Source organism: Nematolebias whitei, chromosome 17 (assembly GCF_014905685.2).
Source record: "Nematolebias whitei isolate Nwh7 chromosome 17, NemWhi1, whole genome shotgun sequence".
Classification (NCBI taxonomy): domain Eukaryota; kingdom Metazoa; phylum Chordata; class Actinopteri; order Cyprinodontiformes; family Rivulidae; genus Nematolebias; species Nematolebias whitei.
The window spans coordinates 32,621,148-32,647,781 of record NC_056514.1 but is presented as its reverse complement, the minus strand read 5'-3'; the positions used below and the strand labels follow the sequence as shown (position 1 = coordinate 32,647,781).

At 39.9% G+C, this 26,634-nt stretch overlaps 1 protein-coding gene across 1 annotated transcript in view; it reads right to left on the bottom strand.

The window, feature by feature from the left end:
- Positions 1-12,696: 12,696 nt before the first annotated feature.
- Positions 12,697-26,634, bottom strand: part of dock1 (dedicator of cytokinesis 1) — a gene marked incomplete in the record, with an annotated part of 276,885 nt that continues 262,947 nt past the window's right edge. The window contains 5 exon segments of the mRNA XM_037691498.1: positions 12,697-13,004; positions 14,713-14,864; positions 16,767-16,947; positions 18,755-18,953; positions 19,095-19,237. Of these exon segments, the coding sequence (XP_037547426.1) occupies positions 12,909-13,004; positions 14,713-14,864; positions 16,767-16,947; positions 18,755-18,953; positions 19,095-19,237 (771 nt within the window).

The following is a 26,634-nucleotide window of genomic DNA, read 5'->3' as shown; positions in this document are numbered from 1 at the left end:
AACAAACAACTGAAAGTAGCTGAAAAATGTTTAAATTTGCACAAGGAAGCTGAAAGAAGCTGAAGCAGAACAAAATGTGAAAGGAGCAGTAAAAGGTTGTAAACAGATCTCAAGATATGAAGGATGTAAAATGAGCTCAATTCATTTTCTATGAAGAAAAAAGTGGCAGAAAAGGCTAAATATTTTAAAAAGCTAAAGTTGCACCAATACCAAAAGTCATAGCAGGATTGTCCTGAAAGAGCTGAACATTTTGCTTTATGAGGCTGCAGGTGTGGTGGTAGTTCTGAGAGCTTTTGTGCATCATATTCATACAAACCAGTCTGAGTTTCCATCAGCTTTGTGGGGCCAAATGTTCTGGGCCTTATCCAGCATGGGGGGCGCCCAACACTATCCCTTCTCTTTGTGTGTAGGTAAAGATGAGAAAATGAGATTGAACAGATTTCAACTCTAACATTTAATCCCTTTAATAGTTGTCACGTAGCAAAGAGCCGACGAGGACTTTAGCAGTTTCAGTGTCTGTGGTGGAAACCAGGCTGCACCGACTGTTCCCACCAGCTGAGGTCAGCATCGTTTCATACGTGACGCCTCCAGCAACGACTGGATGAGCCAAAGCACATCCATCACCTGCACCGTGAAGCTTTCTGGGAGGTGAAATACATCAAAACCCCAGCGTGTGATCCGTGCGTATTGATTTTAATCACACAGAAGTCAAGAAACACAGGAACGTCAGAATTTAAAGGAGACTGTGGAAGAAGGAGAAAATGTTTCACCGTCAGGAAGTTTCTGTCTGAATACGAGGGTTTTATCCCCCAACACTACAGCTTCCTAAACTCCATCTAGAATTCTAATATCTGCAACAAAAAGTCTGAGGAGAGACCAGATCGCTGCGCTCACGAAGGCAAATCTGATCATTTGTTTTGAGCCAATAATAATAAATACAACAGGAGCTAAAACTGAAGGCCTGAGATCAAAACCGGTGAATTACAAAGATGTAATTATGCAGTTCAAATCAATATTCCTGTGCCGGGTCAACATGCCTCTGGCACTAACTAGTTATTTCCATGTAGCGCTGAAACAGGCTGGGATTTCTGCCTTCTCATCAAACCTCTCCTCCACCCCCGAGCTCTGGGTTTCCTAGCAACATGTCTGACTGCCGGGGAAAACCCAGAGCCTCATAATGGGCTCGACCGAAACAGATCAACACCACTGGGCTCCCCACCCCACCGTCAACAACAACAACAAAAAGTATTCACCATTAATGCAGCACAAAAATATCATCACTAATGGGGTTGGATGTAAAAGTGCCGTCAGGTTCGTCTTGAAAAGAGAGATGGAGTGTTTCTTTCTGCAGTTTGTAAAGTTGGTAACGGTGCAGAAAAAACAGCATGAAAGGGTTCAGTAAGGATTTGTCTCTGCAAGTGTCCAAAGATGACGACTTCACTATTATATAATAATCTGCAACAAATAAACTCAACATTTTCTACTAATATTCTTTCAGACAGAATTAGTTTATTTGGTTAGTTCAGCTAGTTTATCAGTACGGTTAAAAAGCCATGACTGCCAGAGTTTCTGCTGTAAAAATAGTGATTTTCAAATATATGACTGTGTTGGGTTTGATTTTTACAAGAACTGCTTCTACGAACGACAAAACAATCAACTAGAGAAATTGCATTTTCTGCGAAAATGCAGTGTGAATGCTTATTGCTGAAGAACTTGCTGAAAAACAGCTGAAATTAGCTAGTAAAGCATTCTGAAGTGTAGCTGAAATGGAAGAACAAGCTTAAATTAGCAGAATAAAGCAGAAATAACACATTTGCTGATTTAGGTTTAAGTGAGCAGAAACGAGCACAAACATTAGGAAATTATCTAAAAGAAAAGGCTGACATTAGCAAAAATAGCTGAAAAGTAGCTGAAATTGCAAAAAGAAGCTTGCTCTACCAGAAGGAAGCAAAAATATTTGAAATGAGCTAAAACAAATGTGGAATTAGCTGAAAAAGCTAAAATTAGAATCAAAAGAGCTAAAAAAAAAAAAAAAAGCTGAGAAAGCAGAAAAAGCTGAAACTAGCAGAAAAAATGCTGAAAGGAGCATAAAGAAGTTAATAAGTCTGAAAATAGCAGAAAACTTGAATTTATCTGAAAACAGCTGAAATTATATTAAAAATAATCCAAAAAGGTAGAACAAGCTTAAATTAGCAGAAGAAAGAACATGTTTGTCAATTAAGTTTAAAGAAGCAGGAATTTGTACAAAAAGTGGAAATTATCTGAAAAGTCAAAATTTGCACAATAAATAAATAAATAAAAGCTGAAAAGTAGCTGAAAAGCAGAGACGCTTCATTTACCAGAAGGAAGTAGAGAGAGCATATTTTTGCTGAATTTTGCTGAAAAAAAAGATGAAAAGATTGCAAAAAATGTAGAATTAGCTGAAAAATATGAAATTAGCATAAAAACAGCTAAACAGTAGCTGAAATAGCAGTAAAGGCTGAAACGTGGATAAATAAGCTGAAAGGAGCATAACAAGCTGAAATTAGCAGAAATAAGTTAGAAGCACAAAAATGTTGTAGAAAGAATCTACAAGGAGAACAAAACAGCTGAAAGTAGCTGAAAAAGGTTTAAATTTGTACAAGGAAGCTGAAAGAAGCTGAATCAGAACAAAATGAGAAAGGAGCAGTAAATAGTTGTAAACAGATCTAAAGATGTGAAGGATGTAAAACGAGCTCAATTCATTTTCTATGGAGAAGAAAAGTGGCAGAAAAGGCTAAATATTTCAAAAAGCTAAAGTTGCACCAATACCAAAAGTCGTAGCAGGAAAGTCCTGAAACAGCTGAACATTTTTGATTTGTTGAAATAGCTTGAAAACTGCAGGACGAGAATCGCGCCGAAAAACGTACGAAAGAAAAGTGGATCACAATAGTGTGAATTCTTCATAAACATTCACACTATTAAGATTCATCACTGCTCAGGTTCTTTGTCACAAAGTTCAGGCTTGAAACATTAACGCAAGTAAATATTTATCACTTTGTGCCAAAAGGTGCACAATAATGTAATCAGGTGTGTTTGTGCGTGCATGTGTTGGTTTTTCTGATTCAAGATGGCTGCAACGACCAACAATAATCCTCAGCAAACACAAAATGGCTACAGTATAACTCAGTCATTTTTAGATATAGAGCAAACATTTAAAGTAGTAGCTGAGAATCATCATAAAGATATTCTGAGCTCTAACAGATTTGATCAGACTTTAACTGATTAAATATCCTTGGGAGCCTTTTCTCTTCTATAAGACGAATCTTTTCAGACAATTTGCAACCAGTAAATGTTTTGTCTTTTAAACTTATAAATAAGAAAATCACTAAAATAATCTGTTTTAGATTCTCTCAAACCAATCCTGCCAATAAAACAGCTGCTTCCGTCTTTTTCCTGAACATCCAGTTCTGGTTTCCATTAATCGAGCTGGTTGGAGACGTCCCCGTAGCGACGCAACAGACTTCCTTCACACGAGTCGTGTTTGCTCCGTCATCGAACGCAGTTTGTCGAAGCGCTCCACGACAACTCTGCAGTAGCAGGACCGGCCTTGTGCTCCCTGTAGAGCAGCGTTAGCGACAGCGATTTACGACACGTCACCATCTATCGGTGTTTGTTGCACAAGGTGCTGGAGCAGGCAGCTGCAAATTTACACGGCGAGAAGGGGATGCAAACACAACTCGCTTTTCCCTTTATGTTATTTGATACACCAAAGTTCATGCTCAATAATCCAAGAAAAAATCCCAACAGCTCATCTGGATGGTTTCTTTTATTGCCGAGACGTTTCGTCCTTCATCCAAAGGACTTCCTCAATCTGAGGAGCCACCAAACAAACCGAGTCCCACAAGCAGCACACTCCGTAGTGGAAATACAGGATCAGCGTTTACAGAGTTGTCACGGAGCGCTTCAATAATCAAATGGGAACCAGTTTAATCAAACTGTTTATGGGAGTGTGCTGCTTGTGGGACTCAGTTTGTTAGGTGGCTGAAGAAGTCTTTTGGACGAAGGACGAAACGTCTCAGCAACAAAATAAACCGTCCAGATGACCTGACTGAAGATTGTTTGATTTAAAAAAATATATATTTTATACAATTTTCCTAATCGTGGCGTGGTGGTGCAGAGGTTAGAAAGGTGGATCGGAAGGTCACCGGTTCCACAACTTCAAAATGTGGGTGGAAAAGGTGAAACACCCACACCTGCCTCCACCCTCATTTGACCCACTCTGGGCCCTTGAGCAAGGCCCTTAACCCCCACGATCTGCTCCCCCGGGCACCCTAGATGGCAGCTCTCTGCTCCACACAGAGTGCTGTGGTAGCTCGGTGGTCTGTGGTTGTGACAGGAAGGGCATCATGCGTAAAAACAATTGCCAAATCTTTGTGCGACGTAGTTCGCTTTGGCAAGCCCTGAAGAAGGGGGAAAATAAAAACAATTTCCCCAATTGTAGGATTATAAAATTACATATTTATTAAACAAAACTGTTAAAAAAATGTTAAAGTGTGTGAACAAATTCAGAGGCTTAAACTTTTATAATGATCAGTATGACATCTGAAGCATCTTTAATTAGACACAAGGTCAAGAACATTAAAGAAACCACAACATTAATCAATAAAAACAGGAAAATGTCTGTTCAGACCCCAGCCAGGAAGAAAACTTCTCATTGCATTGTTTGATGAATAAGTACGGTTTTACGGCGGTTACTGAACAAGTCCAGGAGTGAAGCGATGCAAGGATTTCAGAGGATCAGAGCTGAGATTCTGAAATATCTGTCATCGGACGGCTGCAGCCTGGTGTGAGGAAAGAGATGAAGTGTAGCGGTGAAGGAAATCAGCGTTTTGAGGAGCACAGAGTGATTTGTAGGTCCAAAGGATAATCTTGTCAAAGACCAGGGACTTAATTAGAAGCCATGGTTGGAGCGATGCGTTGTCCAAATCTGGTGCAGATGGTAACGCTAGCAGCTGAGTGTTGGACATATTGAGGATCTTTGCTTGGCACTCGACTCTTTTGCTGCGGTCCAGAAAGAGGCTATGAAAGCATGTTGGAGCGGTTCGGCAAAGATCTATCCTATCTAGACACAGTAGACAGGATACTTTATTAATCCCATGGGGGAAATTCGAGAAGCTAATGGTACCTTCCCAGGCGGTCTCCCCTCCAAATACTAACCAGGCTTGAACTGGGTAAAACTGGGAAGTCTTGAGATGTTTTTGACATAAAAAAGGTGAATTTGAACTGAAAGTGGAGAAAATGGAGTCCAGGAACCAGTATGTGAGGCTGACAACCTTTCCTCTCAACGCCTCGATGGACGAGGCAGATGGCCGCCCATACGAGAGGTGTCTAACTGCAGATGATGGGAGAAAATCTCAAACATGTCATCTCCATCCACCAGGAATACGCTTTCTGCGTTTGGAATGAAACCCAGTATGTGATCTAAATCCCTCTCTACAAGCATCACGTTTGTTTTCAGTCACACATAATAATCATAAAAACAAAACTAAATGACCTCCACCTCCTGGTAGAGTTGAGGTGCTTCCTGTGACTAATGTAATTTTCGCTGTATAAGTCACGGTTGTTTTTTTTGCATAAATTAGTATGCCTGCAACTTATACAGCAAAGTGACATGTTTATGTTTTTTTCCCATATTTTTAACCCAATTTTTGGCTGAGATCTGACGGTTTCATTAATTCTAACATGAAAAATATTGAACACTACCATTTTCAGCCACTAGAGGGCGCTCGACTAATATGGCAAGCCAAGTGCCTCATTAATAGGTAAAAGTGTCTATTAATGAGACACTTGGCTTGCCATACAAAACCACCTTCAGCTCATGCCAAAACTCTTGGAGCAAACGTCAAATTAGTTGCATTTTGCAGCACCACCCAGGTGAAATACAACTAATTTGACCATTGAAGTGCATTTATTATGGAAAAGTTCAACTGAGACACACCTTTGTTATATTGTCAAGCAAACAAATAATTGTCTTTAAGTGTTAATCTTGTTAAATTCTTGCTAAATTCTCTCTGTGCATGCTCCCGCAGCCGCCATTTGGCAGCCAATCGCTTTTTGGCACAACACCGGCCCAAGTTTCTGGGTGGTCAGCAGTGACGCATAGGCCTGTCACGATAAACAATAAATCAATTAATCGCACGATAAATTAAAATTATCAACCTCATTTTCATTTATCGGCTTTATCGTTTCTTCATGTCTCTCTTTCTACTGAAGACACCGGATGACAAAAGGCTCAACTCCGGTGCTCTTTATTGACCCATCCCTTTCTCTTTTCTTTAAAATCCATTTTTACCGTCAAAAATCACATTTTTTATCGTTAAAAGCAGCTAAGCTGAGAAGCTAAACTACAAGCTAAGCTAACAAGCTAACCTTGGGAAAAAACCTCCATCTTGTCGAAGCTCCAAAATTCACAGTTAAAACCTGTGCCTTCGTCTAAAAAGTTGTTTTTCTCTGCAAAAAGAAGCTGAGAACCTGTTTACTGATGTTTTTATTAAAAACTTTTGTGTGACAAATGCTAAGCTAAAGAGCTCAAATCACACCGACCATCCGCCATTTTGAGAACCGAAAAACAAGAATGAGACAGCCCATGTCACATCAAGGGGCCTCCCTCCCTTTTTCTTAGACACGCTGCTCTCTCCCTCAATATCCATTCTTCGGTTCAGTCTTAGACTGCCATCCAGTGGTCAAAAAAAGATACTACACACAAAACAAATTACTAAAATTTCTTCTTATTTTAAACTTATTTTAAATTTTAAACAATATTATCAATTATCACAATAATTTCTGAGACAATTAATCGCCCAGCAAAATTTATTTTCGTGACAGGCCTAGTGATGCATAACAAACGCGATGTGTCAGCAGTGACGCATAATAGATGCGACTTATATGGCGAAGTGACTTATTTATGTTTTTTCCACTTTATTAGACATATTTGGACTGATGCAACCTATACAGCAGTGCAACATGTACGGCGGCAAGTACGGTAGTTATTCTGTATTTCCTGTCTGTTGGGCTGTAGCTTTTCCCACATGGTCTGCAGCTAGTGGTCCATCTTAGTTCTTGTTCTACTGGACGTTGTTTCCTGTTAAAAAGGAGTTGTTTCTTCCCACAGTAGCCAATGCGCTGCGCAGGATGTGAAACTGACAAAGAGAAGATTTTTTTAAAAATTACTGGCTTTTTTTAGACAACTTTTAATTATTTTAATAATGTGGTATATTTGAAATTATTATTTAAAATATGAATGAATGGACTACTTGGATTTGAATCTGGATCAGAGCTGAATTTACAATTTGAATTAGTTTATTGTTTATTTTGTATAATGCTCTGAGATGACTTTATGTCCCCGGGGGACCCAGTTTGAGAACCACTGCTTTAAGGATTCATCACATTAAAGTTTAAAATGAAACAAAAAATTGTCGCTTGACCCCATTTGGTGGGAAAAAAACGCCATGAAGACGGCTGTGATAATTTATGGAAATCATATTCTTTTTTTTATGTGAAGGAGACATTTAAAAAGAAGACCATTTGCTGCCCCCCAGCAAACGAGAGCGTCGTAAGGGAAGTAACATACACATTAGTCCTCGCAGAAATGACAAATGAGATGGGCATGGAGTGCATTGTAAATACATTTCTCCTGGAGAGAAGGAGCTAGCCCATGCTGTAGCTTTCCTGCAACAAAGCCTCTGGAAATCCTCTCAATTAAGCCTTGCTTCCCCCCACGCCTGTACTTTGAAGGAGGGAGAGAGGGTGAAGCATAATGGCTGAGCACAAATCACCGAGAGCCTATTGAAAAAGCTGCCAGTTAGCTGTGTAATATTACCAGCGCTGAAATGCTTCACCCTTTATCCCCCTTTTCAATTGCAAGGCCAGATATTGAGAGCGCAGTAGGTATTCTTGATAAGTCAATTACAACGCTGATGAAACTTTTTATTCCTTCTCCAAAAACCGTCGTGAACGAACAAATCACCAGAATGAAATAAAGCACTTTAATCGACTCTTGATAAAAAATCAAATTGTCCGTCGGACTTTAAGTTTTATTTTTTTGCACGTCAAATGGCTGCAAATGAAAAACAGTGTTGACACCCCATCACATTCCGACCCCAGCGAGGAAAACGGAAATAACCACTTCATCTAAATAAATGCATAAATAGTTGGTTAAAGACTGAAGATGTTCATGAGTCCATCGACCTGAAGGAGGTAGGTTTGAGCTTGTGGTCAACATTTGTCTGATAAAAAAATAAAATAAAATCTTCAATTGTAATCCTCTATTATTTTTTTTTATTTTCTAATTACTCTTAACCACTGTGTTCCCAGTTTACTAAAGGACGTTAAATTCAGTTATCTTCCTAAATACTCTCTGGGTCATTAGTCCCAGTTTTTACATAACTTTTGTGTTTAAAGATGTCCCTGATGGGCTAATTTATTTCTGAGTCATTACTCTCAAGTTAAATTGATCCACATACAACTCCCAACGTGTGTGTGGCGAGTAGGTCTGTCACAATAAACAAGAAATCAATTAATCGCATGATAAATGAAAATTATCAACCTCATTTTCATTTATCGGCTTTATCGTTACTTCGTGTCTCTCTCTTTCTACTGAAGACACTGGATGTCAAAAGGCTCAACTCCAGTGCTCTTCAATGACCCCTCCTATTCTCTTTTCACTTTAAAATCCATATTAATGAGCCAAAATTGTGTTTTTGGATCGTTAAAAGCAGCTAAGCTGAGAAGCTAAGCTACGAGCTAAGCTAACAGGCCGACCTTGGGAAAAATCTCCGTCTTGCGAAAGCTCCAAAATTCACAGTTGAGACCTGTGCCTTTGTGTAAAAAGTTGTTTTTCTCTGCAAAAAGAAGCTGAGAACTTGTTTAATGATTTTTTTTATTAAAACTTTGTGTGAACAATGCTATGCTAAAGAGCTCAAACCACACAGAGCGTCAGCCATTTTGCGAACCGAAAAATCAGGAAGGAGAGACAGCCCATGTCACGTCAAGGTGCCTCCCTCCCATTTTTCTTAGAGACACGCCACTATCCATACTTCGGTTTAGTCTTATATTGCCATCCAGTGGTTGAAAAAAGGTACTACACTCAAAACAAATTAACATTTCTTCTTAAATTTGACAATAATTACTAATTATTGTCAAATTTCATCACATCATAATTTTATTTATCAGACATTTCAAACAATATCGTTTATCGCAATCATTTCTGAGAATTAATTGCGCAGCAAAATTTGTTACAGTGACAGGCCTAGTGGCGAGTGTCATCAGCTGGGGGTTGTTGCCACGTCTGGTCTGGTTCTGTTCAGCATTAACAGAACTGCGGATTGCAGTTTTTCAGTAGCCTCCTAGCTCATAGTCTAGTAACATGATCCCAAACAACTACTTGGTAATATTTAGATGCTCTTCAGCTTTCACTCCATGCACAAATGTTCGTACACCTTGGACTGATGATGATGATGACAGTGGCAAAGAAACTCATTCTATTGACTTGGAAAGCTGCCACTTAACCCAGCTTTGCACACTGGCTAGATAGGGTTATAAATATGGAAAGACTGCGCCTGTCCAAGACAGATTTGAAAGTATGAGGGAAGTTTTCCTCGCCTACATCAACCTTCAACGGCACTTTGTTTCTTTATTCCAGTGGTTCTTAACCTGATCCATAGACTGTGAACCAGTTTTCACTTTATTTTCTTGTTACTTTTCTCAATAAATTGCAAATGTTTATCTGTAATGTCAAATATTTAATTATGAAAGTGCTCAATAGAAATAATAATAATAAATAATAATAATAATATATATTAATAAATAATTAAAAATATTCTCAATCGGTCTTACACAGAATGTGGGGAACTTTAAAACTGAATAAGAAATCACATAATTTTAATAGTTATATTCTGGTACAAGCACGGTGGCTCAGCTGGTAGAGCTGCTGCCACTCAGCAAGAAATGTTGCCAGATCAAATCCTGGCCGGAGGCCTTTCTGGGTGGAGTTTGCATGTTATCTATGTGCATGCATGGGTTTTCTCCGGGTAAAGTAGTCCCTCGCTACTTCGCGGTTTGACTTCTGCGGACTCGATCTATTGTATGTTTGTGGACATACAGTCCAAAATATACAGTATCGGTATTTGTAAACTGATCGATGCCGGAACGCAAATAGTGGGGGCGGCTACTATATAAATATATGTATACATATATATATATACATATATATATATATATAAATACTAAAATAAAATACTACTTGCTACTACTACTTTTGTACATAATTTCCTTCCATCTCATGAACCACATGAGATGGAAATGACAAAGCTTACTTGAACTTGTACTACTATCCCTATTTTGCGGTTTTTCACTTATGCGGGGGGTGGAGCCTAACACATGCGGTAAACGAGGGACTACAGTACTCCAGTTTCCTCCCACAGACCAAAAACATTTATGTTAGACTGACTGGTAACTCTAAATGACCATACCATACCAATTTATTTATAGAGCCCTTAAAACAGCAACAAGGTCAACCAAAGTGCTGTACAATAAAACTGTCCCTAGGTGTGAGTGAGCGAGTGAATGGTTGTTCGTCTCATTTGTCTATTTGTGTCTCTGTGATGGACTTGTGACCTGTCCAGGGTGTACTCCGCCTCTCACACAGTGACTGCTGAATCTGGGTACCAGTGACCCCCATGACCTGAAAAGGAAGAAGCATTCTTGAAGAGGCATAACTAGGCAGCACATTAAACTTTTTTCTATATAATTCAACATAAGGTTCGTGTTTGAAAAAGATTGTTAGCACTACTTGTGCAGATCTTTTAGCGCATTAATCTTGACCTAATCTTATAATTAGCAGTTATACCTCCCCAACAAGAATCCATTGTTTATTAATGGGCTTACATGTTTTCCTGCATAACTACAGACATGTGACTACAGATTGGGTTATTCTAAGTGCTGCAGAAATGTTCTATTTTCTTCTACACCTTTTGGAAACTCTGTTAAGAGAAAATTACATAATGAATCATTTGGTTTTATTTAGCTTATTTGTAGCTAAACTGTTACCAAAGACGAGTGGCAGTTTTCATCACAGGAATGAGACACTTTCAAGTATAACAAAATAGATTCATACAGCCTACAAGTGGTCTCCTACGGCAGCTTTTGCAAAAAAAAAAAAAAAAAAAAAAAAAAAAAAACCTCCAGGAGAAAAAACGTCACTCAGTGTTCCTAATTAGGACGAGAAAAGCTTTAAAAAGCCAAATCTGGAGATAAAAAACATCTTCAAAACAACGGAGGCTACAGTTGGAGCACTTTTCCTGCGGCAGACACCCACTCAGAAAGTGTCAACAACACAGGAGATAGCAGTCTCAGCCAACCTGCGGCAAACACTTCAAAAAAGGTCCCACAAGCCGGGTTTTGGTGACACACAAAACACGGCGCGTGTGCACTCTTACCCAGGGTGGCACAGGTGGTTCAGAATATCACGAGTACAGTTTTACTGTTGCTCTGATGCACAAGAGCAAAAATGACGTACAGAAATGGAAAAAAACACAAAAAGTTCAGATTTTCGAAATATGTTCCATCACAAGACTGTTCAAATTAATTAGTTCCCAACCCTGGTCCCTGAGGAACACCACTCTGCTTGCTTTAGTTGTTCCTCCGCTCCAACACACCTAATTTGAATGAAAGGGTGATTTACAGGCTTCTGCCAAACTTAAGGAAGTACCGTAATTAAACCACTGAATCAGGTGCGTTGGAGCAGAGAAACAACTAAAACATGCAAGGTGGCGTTCCTCAAGGACCAGGGTTGGGAACCAATGAATTCTAAAACGTGAACAGATTCCCTGCATCCCTAAAACATCACTTCAACATTTAGTTTACTCAGCTCAGCTGTCTCCCTGTAGGTTCAAGCGTTTAGCTATGAACATGCTGAATATTTGTAATTCTTTGGTCCTGATAAAACAGCTCTCCTACGCGCTGACAATGAAGAGGCTGCTGTGATGGCTGCCAATCAAGCAGACAGAAAGCTTTCTTCCTCAGTGTTCACTTACAGAAAATACATACAGATGCTCTTCTTTTTCTTTCCTGAATATGTACAAACATCCATTTCCAGCATACCACCCAGACGGCAGAGACATTAAGAAAAACATCCAGTATATATATTTTTAAATACATACAGTTTAAAGTTTATTCAGAAGTCATGTCAGTAGTGAACTGGAAACAGTCGATATCGTTGGAATAAAAGATTACAGCATGTAAGGACAAGGTCAGATCAATGATGTGTGGATGGTTGGAGTTAGTTGGATGCACACTCCATGATTTACCAGCAAAAAAAAAAGTAGCAAAGATTCTCACATTCTGGTTCTCTAAAATCATTTGTCAATTCAAACCTACAAGCCCTTTTTTTTTGTTTCATATAAATGCCACTTAATCTAATAACAAGTTAATACAAAAAGAGTCATGGTCAAATAGTGTACAAAAACACCTTGGAATAAAATAAAATCGTATATACATACCTCTGTACACAGTGGGGATATGAGTAAAAGACATGGATAATGCTTGAATGAGTTGTTTGCTCTCATAAATGTGAGAGTGGGTCAGTATTAAAGAGGTGGGGGGTCCGTGTCATGATGACCCTGCGGCTGTAGATGACATCTGCAAGCTCAGAGACTGTTCGTAGGTGAAACTGTGTTGCAGACGGCATCGTTGTCAAACAGAAAGTGGAAAAAAAAAGATAACTGAAAGCGTTAAAGATGATAAGTGGGGGTGGGCTGCGGTGAAGTATTCATCCTGTCAGGCTGGGACAGGGAGCGCGTGGGTGAAAACAACTTCAGTGGGGATGTTTACTGTTGTTGTTTTTGTTTTGTTGTCAGGGTGCTGTTTGGTCCTACTGTCAGAGTCTTTGTTTACTGTACAATTCCTGAATCGATGGAGACTTGTTTCCTGGTGGTCTTGGGAGGAGGTGGAGGCGGGGTTTTGCTAGGAAGAGGAGGCGGAATGTGCTGCAAAAAGACAAAACGAAAAAAGACAACATGACAAAAATGACTCGACTATAAACCGAAAACAAATGATTAAAATCTGCAATCAATTTAATCAAGAGGTTTGTTTTAATTGTTGTTGGAGAAGTATTTATGACAGCTGGTTGCTATTTTATTATTGCACGCCTGCAAAGGATGGATTTAATGAAACTTAGAAAGTAATCAACTAGATGGACATTATAAATAATTAACTTGTGCTCATTCAAGATGGCCTCACATCTGGGCCAAGTTAAAAAGGGCTATAACTGAGCTAATTGTAAAGTGATTGAGTAGCATGCATTTCTGCAAGAAATGCTCGAACTTTAATTTGCACAAATTCCTATTGAAGCTAATTTTGCAGTCTGAATTAGTTTGCAAGTGACTAAGAAAAGGTAAGTACACTTCAAGTGAGTCTAGAAAAGTTGCAGATTGCATAATTTTGTTAAAAGGTTGTGACATAAAAAAGCTGTAAGAGTAGGGCTGGACGATATGACCAAAACTTTTATCACAATATATTTCTTAATTCAGTCGATAACGATATAATTCAGATATCGATATAAACAATATAAAACCTGCAGTGTTCCCTCAGTGCGGACTGAACTTGGCAAAAGGGCCCTCTCCTACTCCGCTCCCGTTTCCTGGAATATCTTGCAAAAAGACCTGAAGCTCTCGACCTTGACCTTTATTGTGCTTCATCTTCTGACTCTCAGCATATCCTATCAAGTGGAACAAGTTACAGTGCCTTGCAAAAGTATTCAGCTCCCTTGAACAGAGAGAAAAAAAGCTGCTCAGCAAGTGCCAACATGATCTTTGAGGAAGCTATGCTAATGCTAGGCTAATGCTTCCAAATAGTGACTTTTTTTTAGCCGTCTCTCTACTTGTACTGCTGTGATATAGTTCTAGTTCTCCTAAAAAATGAGTTATAGAAACTCAGTCCATTACTTTGTTTTCTTGTTATTGTCTTTATTTGAGATAATTGGTCGAAATAGTGCCTCTGTTGTGCTGAAATTGAGTGTGGAATCACAACAAATTAATTCAGTGTTTATTATTAGAAAAAAATGTGCTCAAAACATGATTTCTAAAACAAATATGAGATATTTATTACTGCAGTACTTTGTATAGGCAAGTACTCTAATGTAACCAACCGTTTCCAAACATGCGCTCTCGCTGCCTTACTGTCAGTCTTTGCCACACAGCGTGCCCAGGCTGTTTTACTACCTGTCTGTGGGTTTCTTACCTGCCCGTGACGGTGGATAAATAAGATTAGTTAACGGAGAGGCGAGGAGAAACGAGAGGATGGCCTGAGTAGAAGTCGGCGAGCGTGGAGAGACGAGCTGCTGATTAACAGCTGGAGAGCTTCTGATGAATGTGAGAGGTAAAGTAATCATCCAATCAATCACGGCCGAGCACCCGGCCGGCTGGCAGGACGAGTATAAATAACAGCAGGGTGGACGGGCAGGTACAGGCTGCTAACTGATAGCTCCACTCATCTGTGACACACATTACAAAGCAGCTAACAGAACTAATTAGATTATAAAAACCTGCTAAACCCACCCACCCACATTAGGACTGGATGTGCAGGAGTGGAGGAACTGTGGAGAAGGTTGACCTAAATGTTCAGTGCGAGGAGCGGACGCGAGCCATGCATCGTTAAGGAGTTACTCTCAGCCCTAATTAAAAAAAAACAACCTACTCTTGGATGTGGTGGGGGCGGCGGTGGTGTCGTGGGAGTCGTCAGGTCTTGATTATCGAGCAGGTTGCCGTAATCCGCCGTGCTGCCTTTCACCGGCAGCGGAGGAGGGACTTCACCCTTGTCAGGGCAGCCCATCCCGTTCAGCTCCAGATCTGTGCGAGAAGGCGCTCATCAGCTCACATTCATCACCAAAAGACATCAGTGTTTCTGGAACAGCAGGGCTCGGAGCCAGAGGACGCCACAAGGACAATTACTGAAAAAGTCTCTGTAACTGAAACTAGGGATGAAAAGGATATTTCAACGCTGTCAGGACAACAAAACTTTGTTGGCCTTTTGTCGTTCTGAACAAGTAAAAAAAAAAAGTAAATAAATCTTAAAGCAGCTGCGACTGATGCGTGAATCAGAATAATCTTTTAGGGTTTTTCCACTAAAGAGGTTCCAGTGCAAAACCAGGATTAGTGTTAAGAGTTGGTTCTTGAAGAATAAAGTAAAAATAGATTTTCTCTCAAAACAGTCACCGAGTTGTCACAGGCGTCTTGAACTCAGTATAGTCTTAAGCTCTAGTGCCGGAACTGGATTTTGAAACATGGGAAATCTCTTTATGACAGAAAACAATGAGACTACAACGCAGAATGTCCTGCTTTAAAGTCCATGTGCTAAATAATAATACTTTAGAAACTGGTCCAAATTGTTTTGACTCCAGTAGATTAAACCAAAACTGTGGGTGTGGTTGCCAACATGGGTACAAAGACCAGCTGAGGTAGGTATGTGAGTGGAACATTGTGCATTGCCTACGGGGGTGCTCAATACACCGATTGTGATCTACCGTCCATTCATTCATTATTTTTTACCCGCTTTTTCCTATTTGGGTCGCGGGGGACACTGGTGCCCATATCCAGCAATCACTGTGTGAGAGGCGGGGTACACCCTGGACAGGCCGCAAGTCCATCACAGGGCTGTGATCTACTGGTCGATCTCAAAGGTATTATAGGTAGATCGTGTGGCATTAAAAAAAAAAAGATTCATCCTCACTATGACATGTGTCACTTGATTGACAGACAGGCCATGAGGCTCCGTTTACACGACGTGAAACTTTCGGCCACTCATTTAGACGACAACTGCCCTCATTCTCTGAAACTGAAGGTTTCTGAATCCAGGTCTCAGATTTGAGATTTTCAGGAGAACCCACCCCCCATCCATATGTGAAATGCTCCGCAAGTGTGAAGTGGCACAAGCGCACTACATGCGGCTGCAGTCCAAAGTTTTTCTGCACTAACAACAGTTATAATAAATGGCAGAGAGCCGAGTGTTTTTGTGCTGCTCACCCTTTTTCAGCAAAACTAATAAAATCCAGTTCCAAAGAGACGTTGGTGTATTCACCAGTTTGGACGTAACAGTCATGAAGACGCTGCATGCACGATGAATAAAGCTGAGCGCAGCATCAGTGTTGCCAGATAAATTTAAAATGTCTTATTTACCCCCTCCTTTTCTGTGCACATGTTCAACAAACAGCACACACCTCATCTTTACTCAGCGCATATGACAGTTTAGGTCAAAATACTATCATTTTAAAGCCACAGTACTATAGCTCATCATGTCTTATCTGGCAACCCGACTGACATGGAAACTACAGCGTTTTTGTATAAACCCCCCCATTTTTGTTGATTACAAAAAACATTGAAAAAACACTAACGTTTCCAGAGGTTGTTCTCGTGTAAACGGGGCCTTATCGTAGGCACATCACTTTGACTTGGTCATTTTAAAAGTAGCTCACATGCTGAAAAAGTCTGGACCCCCTGGCCTAGAATATAGTTTTGCACTAGGCTGGGATTTTCATAAACCAGCCTCTTTCTTGAAACTTTGAGTCACCAACTAGCCACAGCTCAGGGTGATACCAGTTTAACTTTTGGTTTAGCACTGGAAGACATTTGGTGGGGGGAAAAACAAAAAACTTCTTGTAGCATACCTGTGTGGATCTATAAACTCAATCTTCATTCTTTTTTAGAGCTTCACTGTGACTTTCAGCTTGCTTTATATAAAAGTTAAGTTCTTACTGGAACCAGTGTGAAGGCTCAAGGAGCTTTTGTTCCGTGGTGCAATGGGTGGGGGCCCTTGTGATGGGGAGGAGTGGTTGATGGAAGCAGAAGAATGTGCAGGAGACACGGAGAGACGACGGTCTCCCACCATCTGGTTGAGAACCTGACTCTTTGGTCTCTGAGGCCGCAGGGGGCTGATCTGTTGGATCAGGAAGACAAAAAGAAAAGATAGAGTCTTTATCGAGCGGTTAAAGAATATGAAATTATTCAAGTTAACAAAACGGCACCGAAAGGAACATTTTCTGTGCCGCAAATAAGTTGGGACGTTGATGAAATACAAGAAAATTAGTTTCACATCTCCTTTGGGCTTGTTGTGTGCATGTGCGTGTGCAGTCACACATATTAAAACAGTTATTTGTATTCCTAAAGGAGAAAGCCATTTGGATAAATGTGCTTGTCGAGTTGCAGTATTTGTGACGGCAAATAATTGTTTGTATGCATGGCCGTGTTTCCCCCACTTTATTATGGCTGGAATTTAAATATGAAAAGATACGTCCTCGGGGCTATTCTAGCACTGTAGGCGAAATTAACTATCAATTTTGTAATTGGTCAAACTCCAACACGAGCCATGAGGGAGACACTGAAAAATAGCACTCCACTGAGGCGAGTAATTCACCCCCACTACCTAAAAGAATAATTGACAGAGGTTGTGGGGAAAAAAAATAAATAAATAGATGTTTGTGTTGGAGATGAGACATTACAAAGTAACTAAAGGCTCCCACAGACTGGGGCGGACTGTGAGCAGCGCACACTGTCCACAGATGGTTGAGACTTCATACTCGAGCGTACACCCTGATGGGCTGCAGCCAGCTCTGCAGGCAAGGGGCGTTTACCTTTGGGACAAATTGAGGTTGCCGATTGGTCATTTACTGACACACTTACTGGTTGATTGACAGGTCGCAAAAAAACTAAACTAAACAAAAACAAAACGAGAGCTGGCAGCCCAGCGGCAGCGGTGTTCTGTGTTTATATGCTGTTAATAAAAAGTTCTAAAAAAATAAATAAAATAGGGAGCGCTGCAGCTCACACATCAGACCAGCCCACCGGGAAGTCTCCAGAACGTCCTGCAGCCATGCTGGGGCCTGATTTAATTCTCTCATGGCAAATTCCTTCATTTCTCACCATTTCCATGGCATCAATGGAGGAGGAGGAAGAGGTCACTTGCCTCTTGTAAAAAAAAAAAAAAACAAAAGAAAAGAAAATGTAATTAAACCAGATCAGGGATGAAGAAGAATTTGATAGATTGGTGTTGCATGTTTATTGTGCGACACAGAGTACACGTATGTAAAAATTGAGCTTTGCACAGACATGCCCTGCGAGCGTCCGCTTCTAATCTAAACCGGTACACATGGACCTCCACAAACTGAAGTCCGCTCGAGTCTGTGGGAACCTTAAACTATAGTCTGTAGTTCTACTCTGGACCTATGAGGTCCCCCGTCATGCACCAGACGGCTCCACCACTGCCAGGGGGGGTTCCCTTCAATCCCATTCCTGCCTTATCTTTATACTGTGAGCCAAGGAGCATTCCCACTGGGCATGCAGGGCATGGTCACACCTCTCTGTTATAATGGACAAAGCAGATAGAGGAGGGAGATGAAGAGCAGAAGAATAATAGCTGAAAGGAGGGAAAATTAAAAATCAACATATGAAGAGAAACAGCAGGCAGAAAGCCCAAGATAATTCTAATTGGAGAATGCTCTTTACATTTGCAGCTTATTGATATTTATATATTGCACAATTTAATTATCTTACAAGAATATCTTCCCAACTCTCCATTTTCTAGTGAGAACACTTTCAGTTAGTATTTAACTTTGTGAAAAGATGACATCATGCAGTTGTAAGGGAATGAGAATTGTTCAAGAACAACAAAAAGAACAAAAAAACAAAACAAGCAGAAAACAGTGAGGTGGGGAAAAAAAAAAAAAAAAAACTCAAGCGAACACTACCGTCTCTGAGAGTATGACAGCTTCCGCTGGCTGCAGAGTGATCTCGGCTGTCTTCATCTCTTTGTCAAAGATCTCTTGGTGTTTACTGTTCCTCTTCTCCTTCTTCTTCTCTTTGCGTTCCTTTTCGGGTTCGTCCCGGTCCAGTTTGTCCTGAGACTTGGTGTGAAGCTTCTTTGGTAGAAGAGTGTCCAAGTTAAAACTGAAGAAAACAGATAACGTTATAACCACATTTTAATTTCAACTCCCACTTAACACTAAAATAAATCAACCCAGACACGGCTGTAGCCTGTACACAACAGAAAACAAAGATAGATGCATTTTTCAAACAATCATGAGTTACCCGTCTGAGCCAGGTCTGGAGGGGGAGTTGTCTGAGGAGATAGAGGTGACTGAAGCGACCGACAGAGGCCTTTGGGAGGAGGGCATGGTGAAGGAGCGCACCATGGAGGGAGGACGAGATCCTCGTCGTTCATCCGCGGTCAGCTAACACCAGAGAGGAAAAACGATAAAAACGGAAAGATTTCAGTTCAATTTGGAAAAGATTTGTGTTTGCTGAAGCAGGTAAATAGCCAACACACTCAGGTTTAAAGCTGGTTGTACAAATAAAGTGTTTTACTCATACATACAAAGTAAAAACCAGAGTACTGCAAACGGCACATTATTCGCCCATGATAAACAGTAATCTATAGCAAAGACTTGGACAATAAAAGACCGTGTATAACAGGTGTGCCCAACCAGTCGCCCTTGACTTGTATTCTCACAGACATAGTCTCGCGAGTTTTGGGTGCGGTGACACAGCGCTCTCACGAGACTTTAGGCTCAGTAGTTAATGTCGGTGCGCAGAAAACATGGATGGAAAACTAGCGAACAAGCAAACGAAAACTTATTATTTTCACACAGAGTGGGAGGAGGAGTATTTTTTTGTTTATTCTAATTCGAAGTCCATTTGCCTCATCTGTAATTCGAGCGTTGCCTTACCCAAAAAGTGTAACTTGGAGCGGCATTTCAAGACGATGCACAAACGGTTTGAGACAGATTTCCCTCTTAAAAGTTCTTTACGGACTCAGAAAGTGCGGGAGCTAAAAAACAAGCTTGCAGCCCAGCAATCAGTCTTCACTCGCCCCAGCACACAAGGTAAAGCTGCTACGATAGCTTCCTACCGTGTTAGCCGCATCCTGGCTCAACATAAGAAGTCTTTCAGCGATGGACAAGTTATGAAAGAAGCGTTTATTGAGGCTGCAGATGCGCTTTTTCATGATTTTAAAAATAAAAGTGAGATCGTAGCTGCTATTAAAGACGTGCAGTTGTCCAGACAAACAGTGACACGGCGATGTGAGGGAATGGCTGTGGATGTGGAGGAGCAGCTAAAAAAGGACGTGGAAGAATGTGAGTGTTTCTCTCTTCAGTTTGATGAGTCGACAGACATGGTGGATGTAGCCCAGCTGTGTGTTTTTATCAGAATGGCCTTTGCAGACATGAGTGCAAAAGAGGAGCTGCTCACCATCTTGCCTTTGAAGGGACACACAAGAGGAGAAGATATTTTTAATGCGTTTATGGAGTTTGTTAATAAAAGCAACTTGCCCCTCTTTAAACTAATTTCTATAACAACTGATGGCGCTCCAGCAATGACTGGTCACACCAGTGGATTTGTTGCACTCTGCAAAATGACATTGGGATCAAATCCAGAGCATCACCTGGCGTGGATGGAGAGTTCTGGAGTCTGCTGTCAGAAGAAAAGTATCCTAACATCTGAAGATGTGCTTTGAACTTAACAGCACTTTTTGGATCTACCTACCTGTGTGAGTCTGCTTTTTCACACATGAAAATCATCAAGTCCAAAAACAGATCCACAATGAATGATGATCATCTGGAGACCTGCCTGCGCCTCGCAACCACCTCATACTGCCCAGCTTATGAGACCCTGGCCTCCTCCTCTCAGTGTCAGAAGTCCCACTAAGGTAGAGACACATTTATTTTATACAGCTTGCATAAAAAGTTGTCTCCTATAGACACATCACGTTCTGTTTTATTTACTTTAAATAAGTGAGGAGTAGGGATTGATGAAAAATTTTGTTTGTTGATAATGAGACTGGACGAGTAGCTCTCGGCAAATTGCCGACTTCAAAAGTAGCTCTTGGTTCAAAAAAGGTTGGGCACCCCTGGTGTATAACCTTTAACATTGATTTGTGACCTTGAAGCTGGCATGGTGACACTCCGTCTAGTGACGATGCATATCAAGTTTCATTAAATTATCTTGAATGGATCAGAAGTTATGGGCGGGACGAGAGCAAGTTTACTGATGGACGTACCTACGACGAACAGAGACCTCACCATAATATGTCCGCCTTTTAACGGGCGTTTGTTAACTGATGTGGTGCTAATAATTTCTGCCAGAACCGGTGGCTGATAAGATCTGGTAGAAAAACTTTTACAAATGAGCTCTACTGTACGTCAAAAGTATTTTCAGGCAAAAAGTAAGAAACCACGTTTAATACAATAACCTTATTATCAGACTCTGGAAAGTGATGGCTTCTTTATCATTTGAAAGGTCGCCACCCTCTCCCTTTTAACTGAGCAAGGACCTCTTTACCACAGGCTACACTGAGAGAAATGCTTGGCCAAGCAACAATTAAACCTGTAAAAAAAAGAAAAGGGAAGCAGTCCCCAGTAGCAGCAGTCCACTGCAGCAAGCCGACTTCAGCTAAAAAAAATAAAATTAGTGGGATAGATGAGCTCTTTGTTCTAAAGAAGATCAAAATCACGTGCTTGTCATTTAAAATTAGGCTTTTAACAATTAGCCTAGTAGTTTCCTTAATGATAAAGCTTGCTTCATTTTCATGTTAATACACCATATTTTGTAATGTACATCAGATTCTGGTGTCAGTTTAATATCAATGTGCAATTCTAATGTTTTAAAAGCAGATAAACAAAAATGACCTTGTCTGGAGAAAGTCCTACTTCACTTGCTCTCCTGCAGAAAAGGACAGAGTTCACAGTTCTGCTGGCCAGGAGGCTTATACCGCTAAACAGTAAATCTGCAGCTCAACCTACAAATACAAACTGGCTTAAATAGAGGTAGACTGAATATGTCTGGCATGCTGCATCATATAAAATAACCTGACGCTGACATAAGCTAAGATGTCCACTTTAGAACTTGGTTCAAATTTTTAATGCATCTCTGCCTGAGGTCCTGATCAGAACCAATCAACCACGTCCAAACAGAAACTACAACAAATTACTATCAAAGAACAATAATTTTAATCATGAATGATAAAATCACTGATGTTTCATCAATTGAATTATTTGTTTCAAAGTCTTTTTTTGTGCAAGCTTTCTATTTTTAAAACGTCTATTGTTCTCATTATTCCCCATTACAAATCACATGTTCGAGTCCAGAGGCCAATTTGGATTGATTCCACCTTTTAGTACCACTTCTGGGGATCAAATAAATTATTATTTTATCTTCCTACATATCTATGGACCACATCAAGCCATGATAACCCTGCCTAATGAGTAGCTTTCTAGTGGTTATCGCTCCTTAAACACCCCCATGTGTCAAATATGAACACATATTTTGCTGTAGTAGTTTTATTATCACAGCTTTATAAATTCACATGTTCTTAAGTATTTATCAAATATACCTTATTTACAAGCAGACTCATGCAATAAACAATATACTTGTATCCAAAAAAGTTCAATCTGGTCCTCTGGACATTCAAAAAAACAAAGCAATAGAATTTTTTTTTTATTTGTTTTGCTTTTGTTTTTTTGAATGTCCAGAGGACCAGATTGAACTTTTTTGGATTTTTCTACCTGGATTATTGAGCATGCATCAAGATAAATATACTTGTATCCAAGTTTTAACAAAATCAATGTTTACTTTGGCTTACTGTTCAAAGATTCACTTCCACTTTTTAGTACTACAGCATTATAACCATTTAAAGACCACTTCAAAGGCATGTGCAATCTGGCAGCTTGCATGACCTTGCACATGAGCAAGGTAACAGGTCCAAAAGAGTCTATGGGGAAAGCGACCTTTTCAAAATTAATCACCAAAAGCCCATTATCAGTTGGTTGTGGTACATGTGGTGTGCACTCAAAGCACCTCCTCTGTATAGCAGCCTGGTACTTTGCTCTCAGTGCATGCATGAGGAGGAAATCATCACATGGTGGAAGCTGACTGGAGTCGATCTCTCCTCGCCTGGCACAGAAGAGCTGATATCTTCATTCATTAAATTCAGTTGTGTTTGAAGATGTGAGGTACATTCAGCAGGCTGTTTCCTGAAGTTTTTCCTAACTAGTCAGTGGAAACCTCCCATGATCTTCCCAACTCTTCGCATGTCTTGCCGTTTCTCGGTTGGTGACTTTCCTCGCTGAGAGGAGCCGACTGACACAACTAGAAAATACCAGACCACCCAATGAAGATACCAAACGTTGGACTTTTTATTAAGGACGTTCACATTTAGTTCACCAGTCAGTATGGTCAGCAGGAAAGTAGTAACAGGTTATGGAAGGATACTTTTACTTGCATCAGGTGGCCAAGTTCGGGTGGAATAATTTCTAATGTGTCGTAGCTCCAGGGCTGCTTTTCTGATGACACTGTTGTATGTGGAAGCTCCTACTGCACTGAGATCCTGCTCTATCTGATGGTCTGACGTTTGACAAGCAATTCACGTAATACACAAGAACTTTGCCTTTCTCATTCGATATAGAGAGCTCCTGTTAATGCACTCTAACTTCCTGTGGATGTGTTTTTTGGTCGATGAATTAAACTGTGCAAAACCAGCAGATAAAATGGTTTCCTCAAGCTGTGGCGCGAGATCCCTCAAAGTTAATAGAGTACATGTTGTGGCAACAGATCATTTCTTGTATTTCTTATATGCATAGAGCTGATCAAATGCTTCTTCATCTGCCTTCTCGTATTCTGATGACTCATCAGGACTTCTATAAGCAGCCTCTGTTCGTCCTCTGCTTGCGTATGATTTGTAACATGATTTGTGGTAATGCTCGTCTGCCGCAACAAGATCATGACTCAAAACTGCAAGAACCTTTTCATCAAGTTTCCTTTAAGCTACCTCTCTCTGTCTGGCATCAGCTCTCTTCTAGATACATTGAGTTAGATGTTCCCTTGTTCGTGTTCCACTAATATATTTGCTTGAACAGTTGCAGAAAAATGCATTTCTTTTCATATACTCTTGAAGTACTTCCAGCTTCTTTGGATGATTTCCTTACACTGGTATCTTTACCCTTAAAATTTCCACCTGGATCTTCACTTCCTCTGTTTGTGATAGCCTCAGGAAGTTTTTTTTTCATAGTAAACATACTGCAACGTTTTTTGTGATACTGGGTTTGTGGTACTTTACCTTCTTGTAAGCCTCTAGCTATATCCAGAAGTTGGGTATGTTGTTGTATTTCTGTGGATCTTCGCAATGTTTTCCATGATTCTAAACCTTGCAGAGTATCTAGTTCTGAGTCATCGTCTGTAAAATGAATAATACAGCTAATCATTGTGCGTTTCTCTGGACAATGCTTGTCCTAGCTTGGCAGATTCTTCATACATATGTTACTTCTTTAAACATCTTCTATATAGATAACCTTACTAAATGATATTTTATGTATTTGAATGTTTTTGTTCAGCGCCCTGAGCCCACTTCTGTTGTAACTTGGCGCTATATAAATAAACTGAACTGAACTGAATCTGAAAAGCAAAAATGATTTATTAACAATATGTTTTAAAAGTGGTAAATATTGCACCACTTATTTTAAGATGAAATCCATTCACCAGATTGTACATAAGTAAAGTAGTATAATAATAAGTTTTTTTTTAATTAACTGCAACTTATTATGCATTTATTAACAAACAACATGAAAAAATAACTTGCAGATAAAATCTCCTCCAGAATCTGCAAAATGTATTAAACACGTATACAATGTATTTACCAGCACTAGTATATGTAAAACAAGTACAGGGCAAAAACACATATATAAAGAAAAACTAACAACGCCAGGTAAATGTATTCGTGATTATACTAATAAAAAGCCCAGAAGAGTTATACAACATAACCAAATCATAATAGTGTGAAACCTGGCAAAATTTAAAATGGCTGCCAAAATACCATCATGGGGTATCAGGAGCCAACAGACGCATCCTTTGTGGTACTTAGAATTTTCTATCAGTCTATAAACGTAACTTTTAACAACTTAAACTGGAGGTGTGCACAACTTTCTCTAACCACTAGAATATTATAGTTTTAATCTCAGCCATTTCAAATCTTCTTTAAACTAAGAAATTAAGCTACCATATTGAAAAGGCTTTCATATACTGTATATATATATACTTATATATTGTCCACATGAACATTTTGAAACAGATTGTTTGGTCCCCTTAGGTGGTACCTACATCTTGTTTGGCCCCTGGACTATTCCATGCAGCATTAGTTCCACCAGGATGATACAATGGTTCAGATTTTTGCAGCTCATTTGCAAACCTTGTTAAATTCAATACAATTCAATTCAGTTTATTTATATAGTACAAAGTCACAACAGAAGTCATCTCAGGGCACTGAACAGAAACATTCATATGCATATGCATAAAGGTTCAAGATTCTTTATTGTCATTTGCATCACATGGAACAAAATTGTGTACCCAAGGTCCCAGTTACACCTCACAATAGCAAAAATATAAAGTATAAAAAGAAACTGTATACAAGGACCTAAGATATACGCTAAACACTAATAATGCAAAAAAAATATGGTATATTAAACAGCAGCTCGAACATGAGTCTGTAGTGAGCAGATGGGCATGAATGAATACTGCAGTTTAAAGGTGAGAAATCAGCAGCATGGATAATCAGCAGCGCAGATAAGTTGAGGATCAGCGGCATGGATAATCAGCAGCACTTAAAAGTTCAATTAAATTGGCATTACAGTGATTTTTTTTTTTACAGTGATTTTCCTGGTTAGGGATTTATGAGTCTAACAGCTTAGGGTAGAAGCTAGGGATGGGGCTGATCCGATCCAATATCGGTATAGGGTTCCGATACCAGTATAATTTACGTAGCTGATTTTCCGATCCAACCTGCCGATATTTCCGATCCATGATGCATGCCTGTTGTTGCGCAGCACGTTGGCTTCAAACTATGGAATGGATTTTCTGAACGGAGGCGTGTCTCATGAACCCAGAGTAATAAGACCCACCTCACATTCAGGAAATCCAGTTCATAGTTTGCAACCAGCTACAACGTGAGGACTGAGTTAGCAGCACTGTGGCTACCAGCTAACCAACTTTTCATGGAAACATGTCCGCTGTGTGGAAGTATTTTACACTAGAAACACCACAAAACAAGACAGCAACATGAAATGTCTGCAGAGCCATAGAGCCACATTAAACCGCGGTAAAGTTAGTTTTACAATGGACATTCAAGCTCCGGAGCTTCAGCGGTCTGTTATTTTCGTTCAGTCCGGAGAAGGCAGTCTGATTTTGGTCAGTCACGCTCAGTCTGACCTGCTCAGTCTGTCTGTGTCGGAGGAGGGGCAGACTGAGCGCGGCTGACCGAAATCAGACTGCTTGTTTCGGATTGAACAAGAAGAAGACATCGCAGAAACCACGGAGCTCAAATGTTTACTGAGAAGTTGCTAAACTTCATCGTAATTAATGACCAACCACTATCAGTTGTAGAAAACTAAGGATTAAGCAGCTTGATATTTGCAGCCAAGATACAGTTTACCCTCCTGGAGATATTTATCAGTACAACAGTAGACAATCATAAAAAAACATATGATTTGAAAATTACAAGAAAATTATATATATATATATATATATATATATATATATAAACGAAACAAAAACTGCTACATTATAAAGTGATGTAAATAACTAA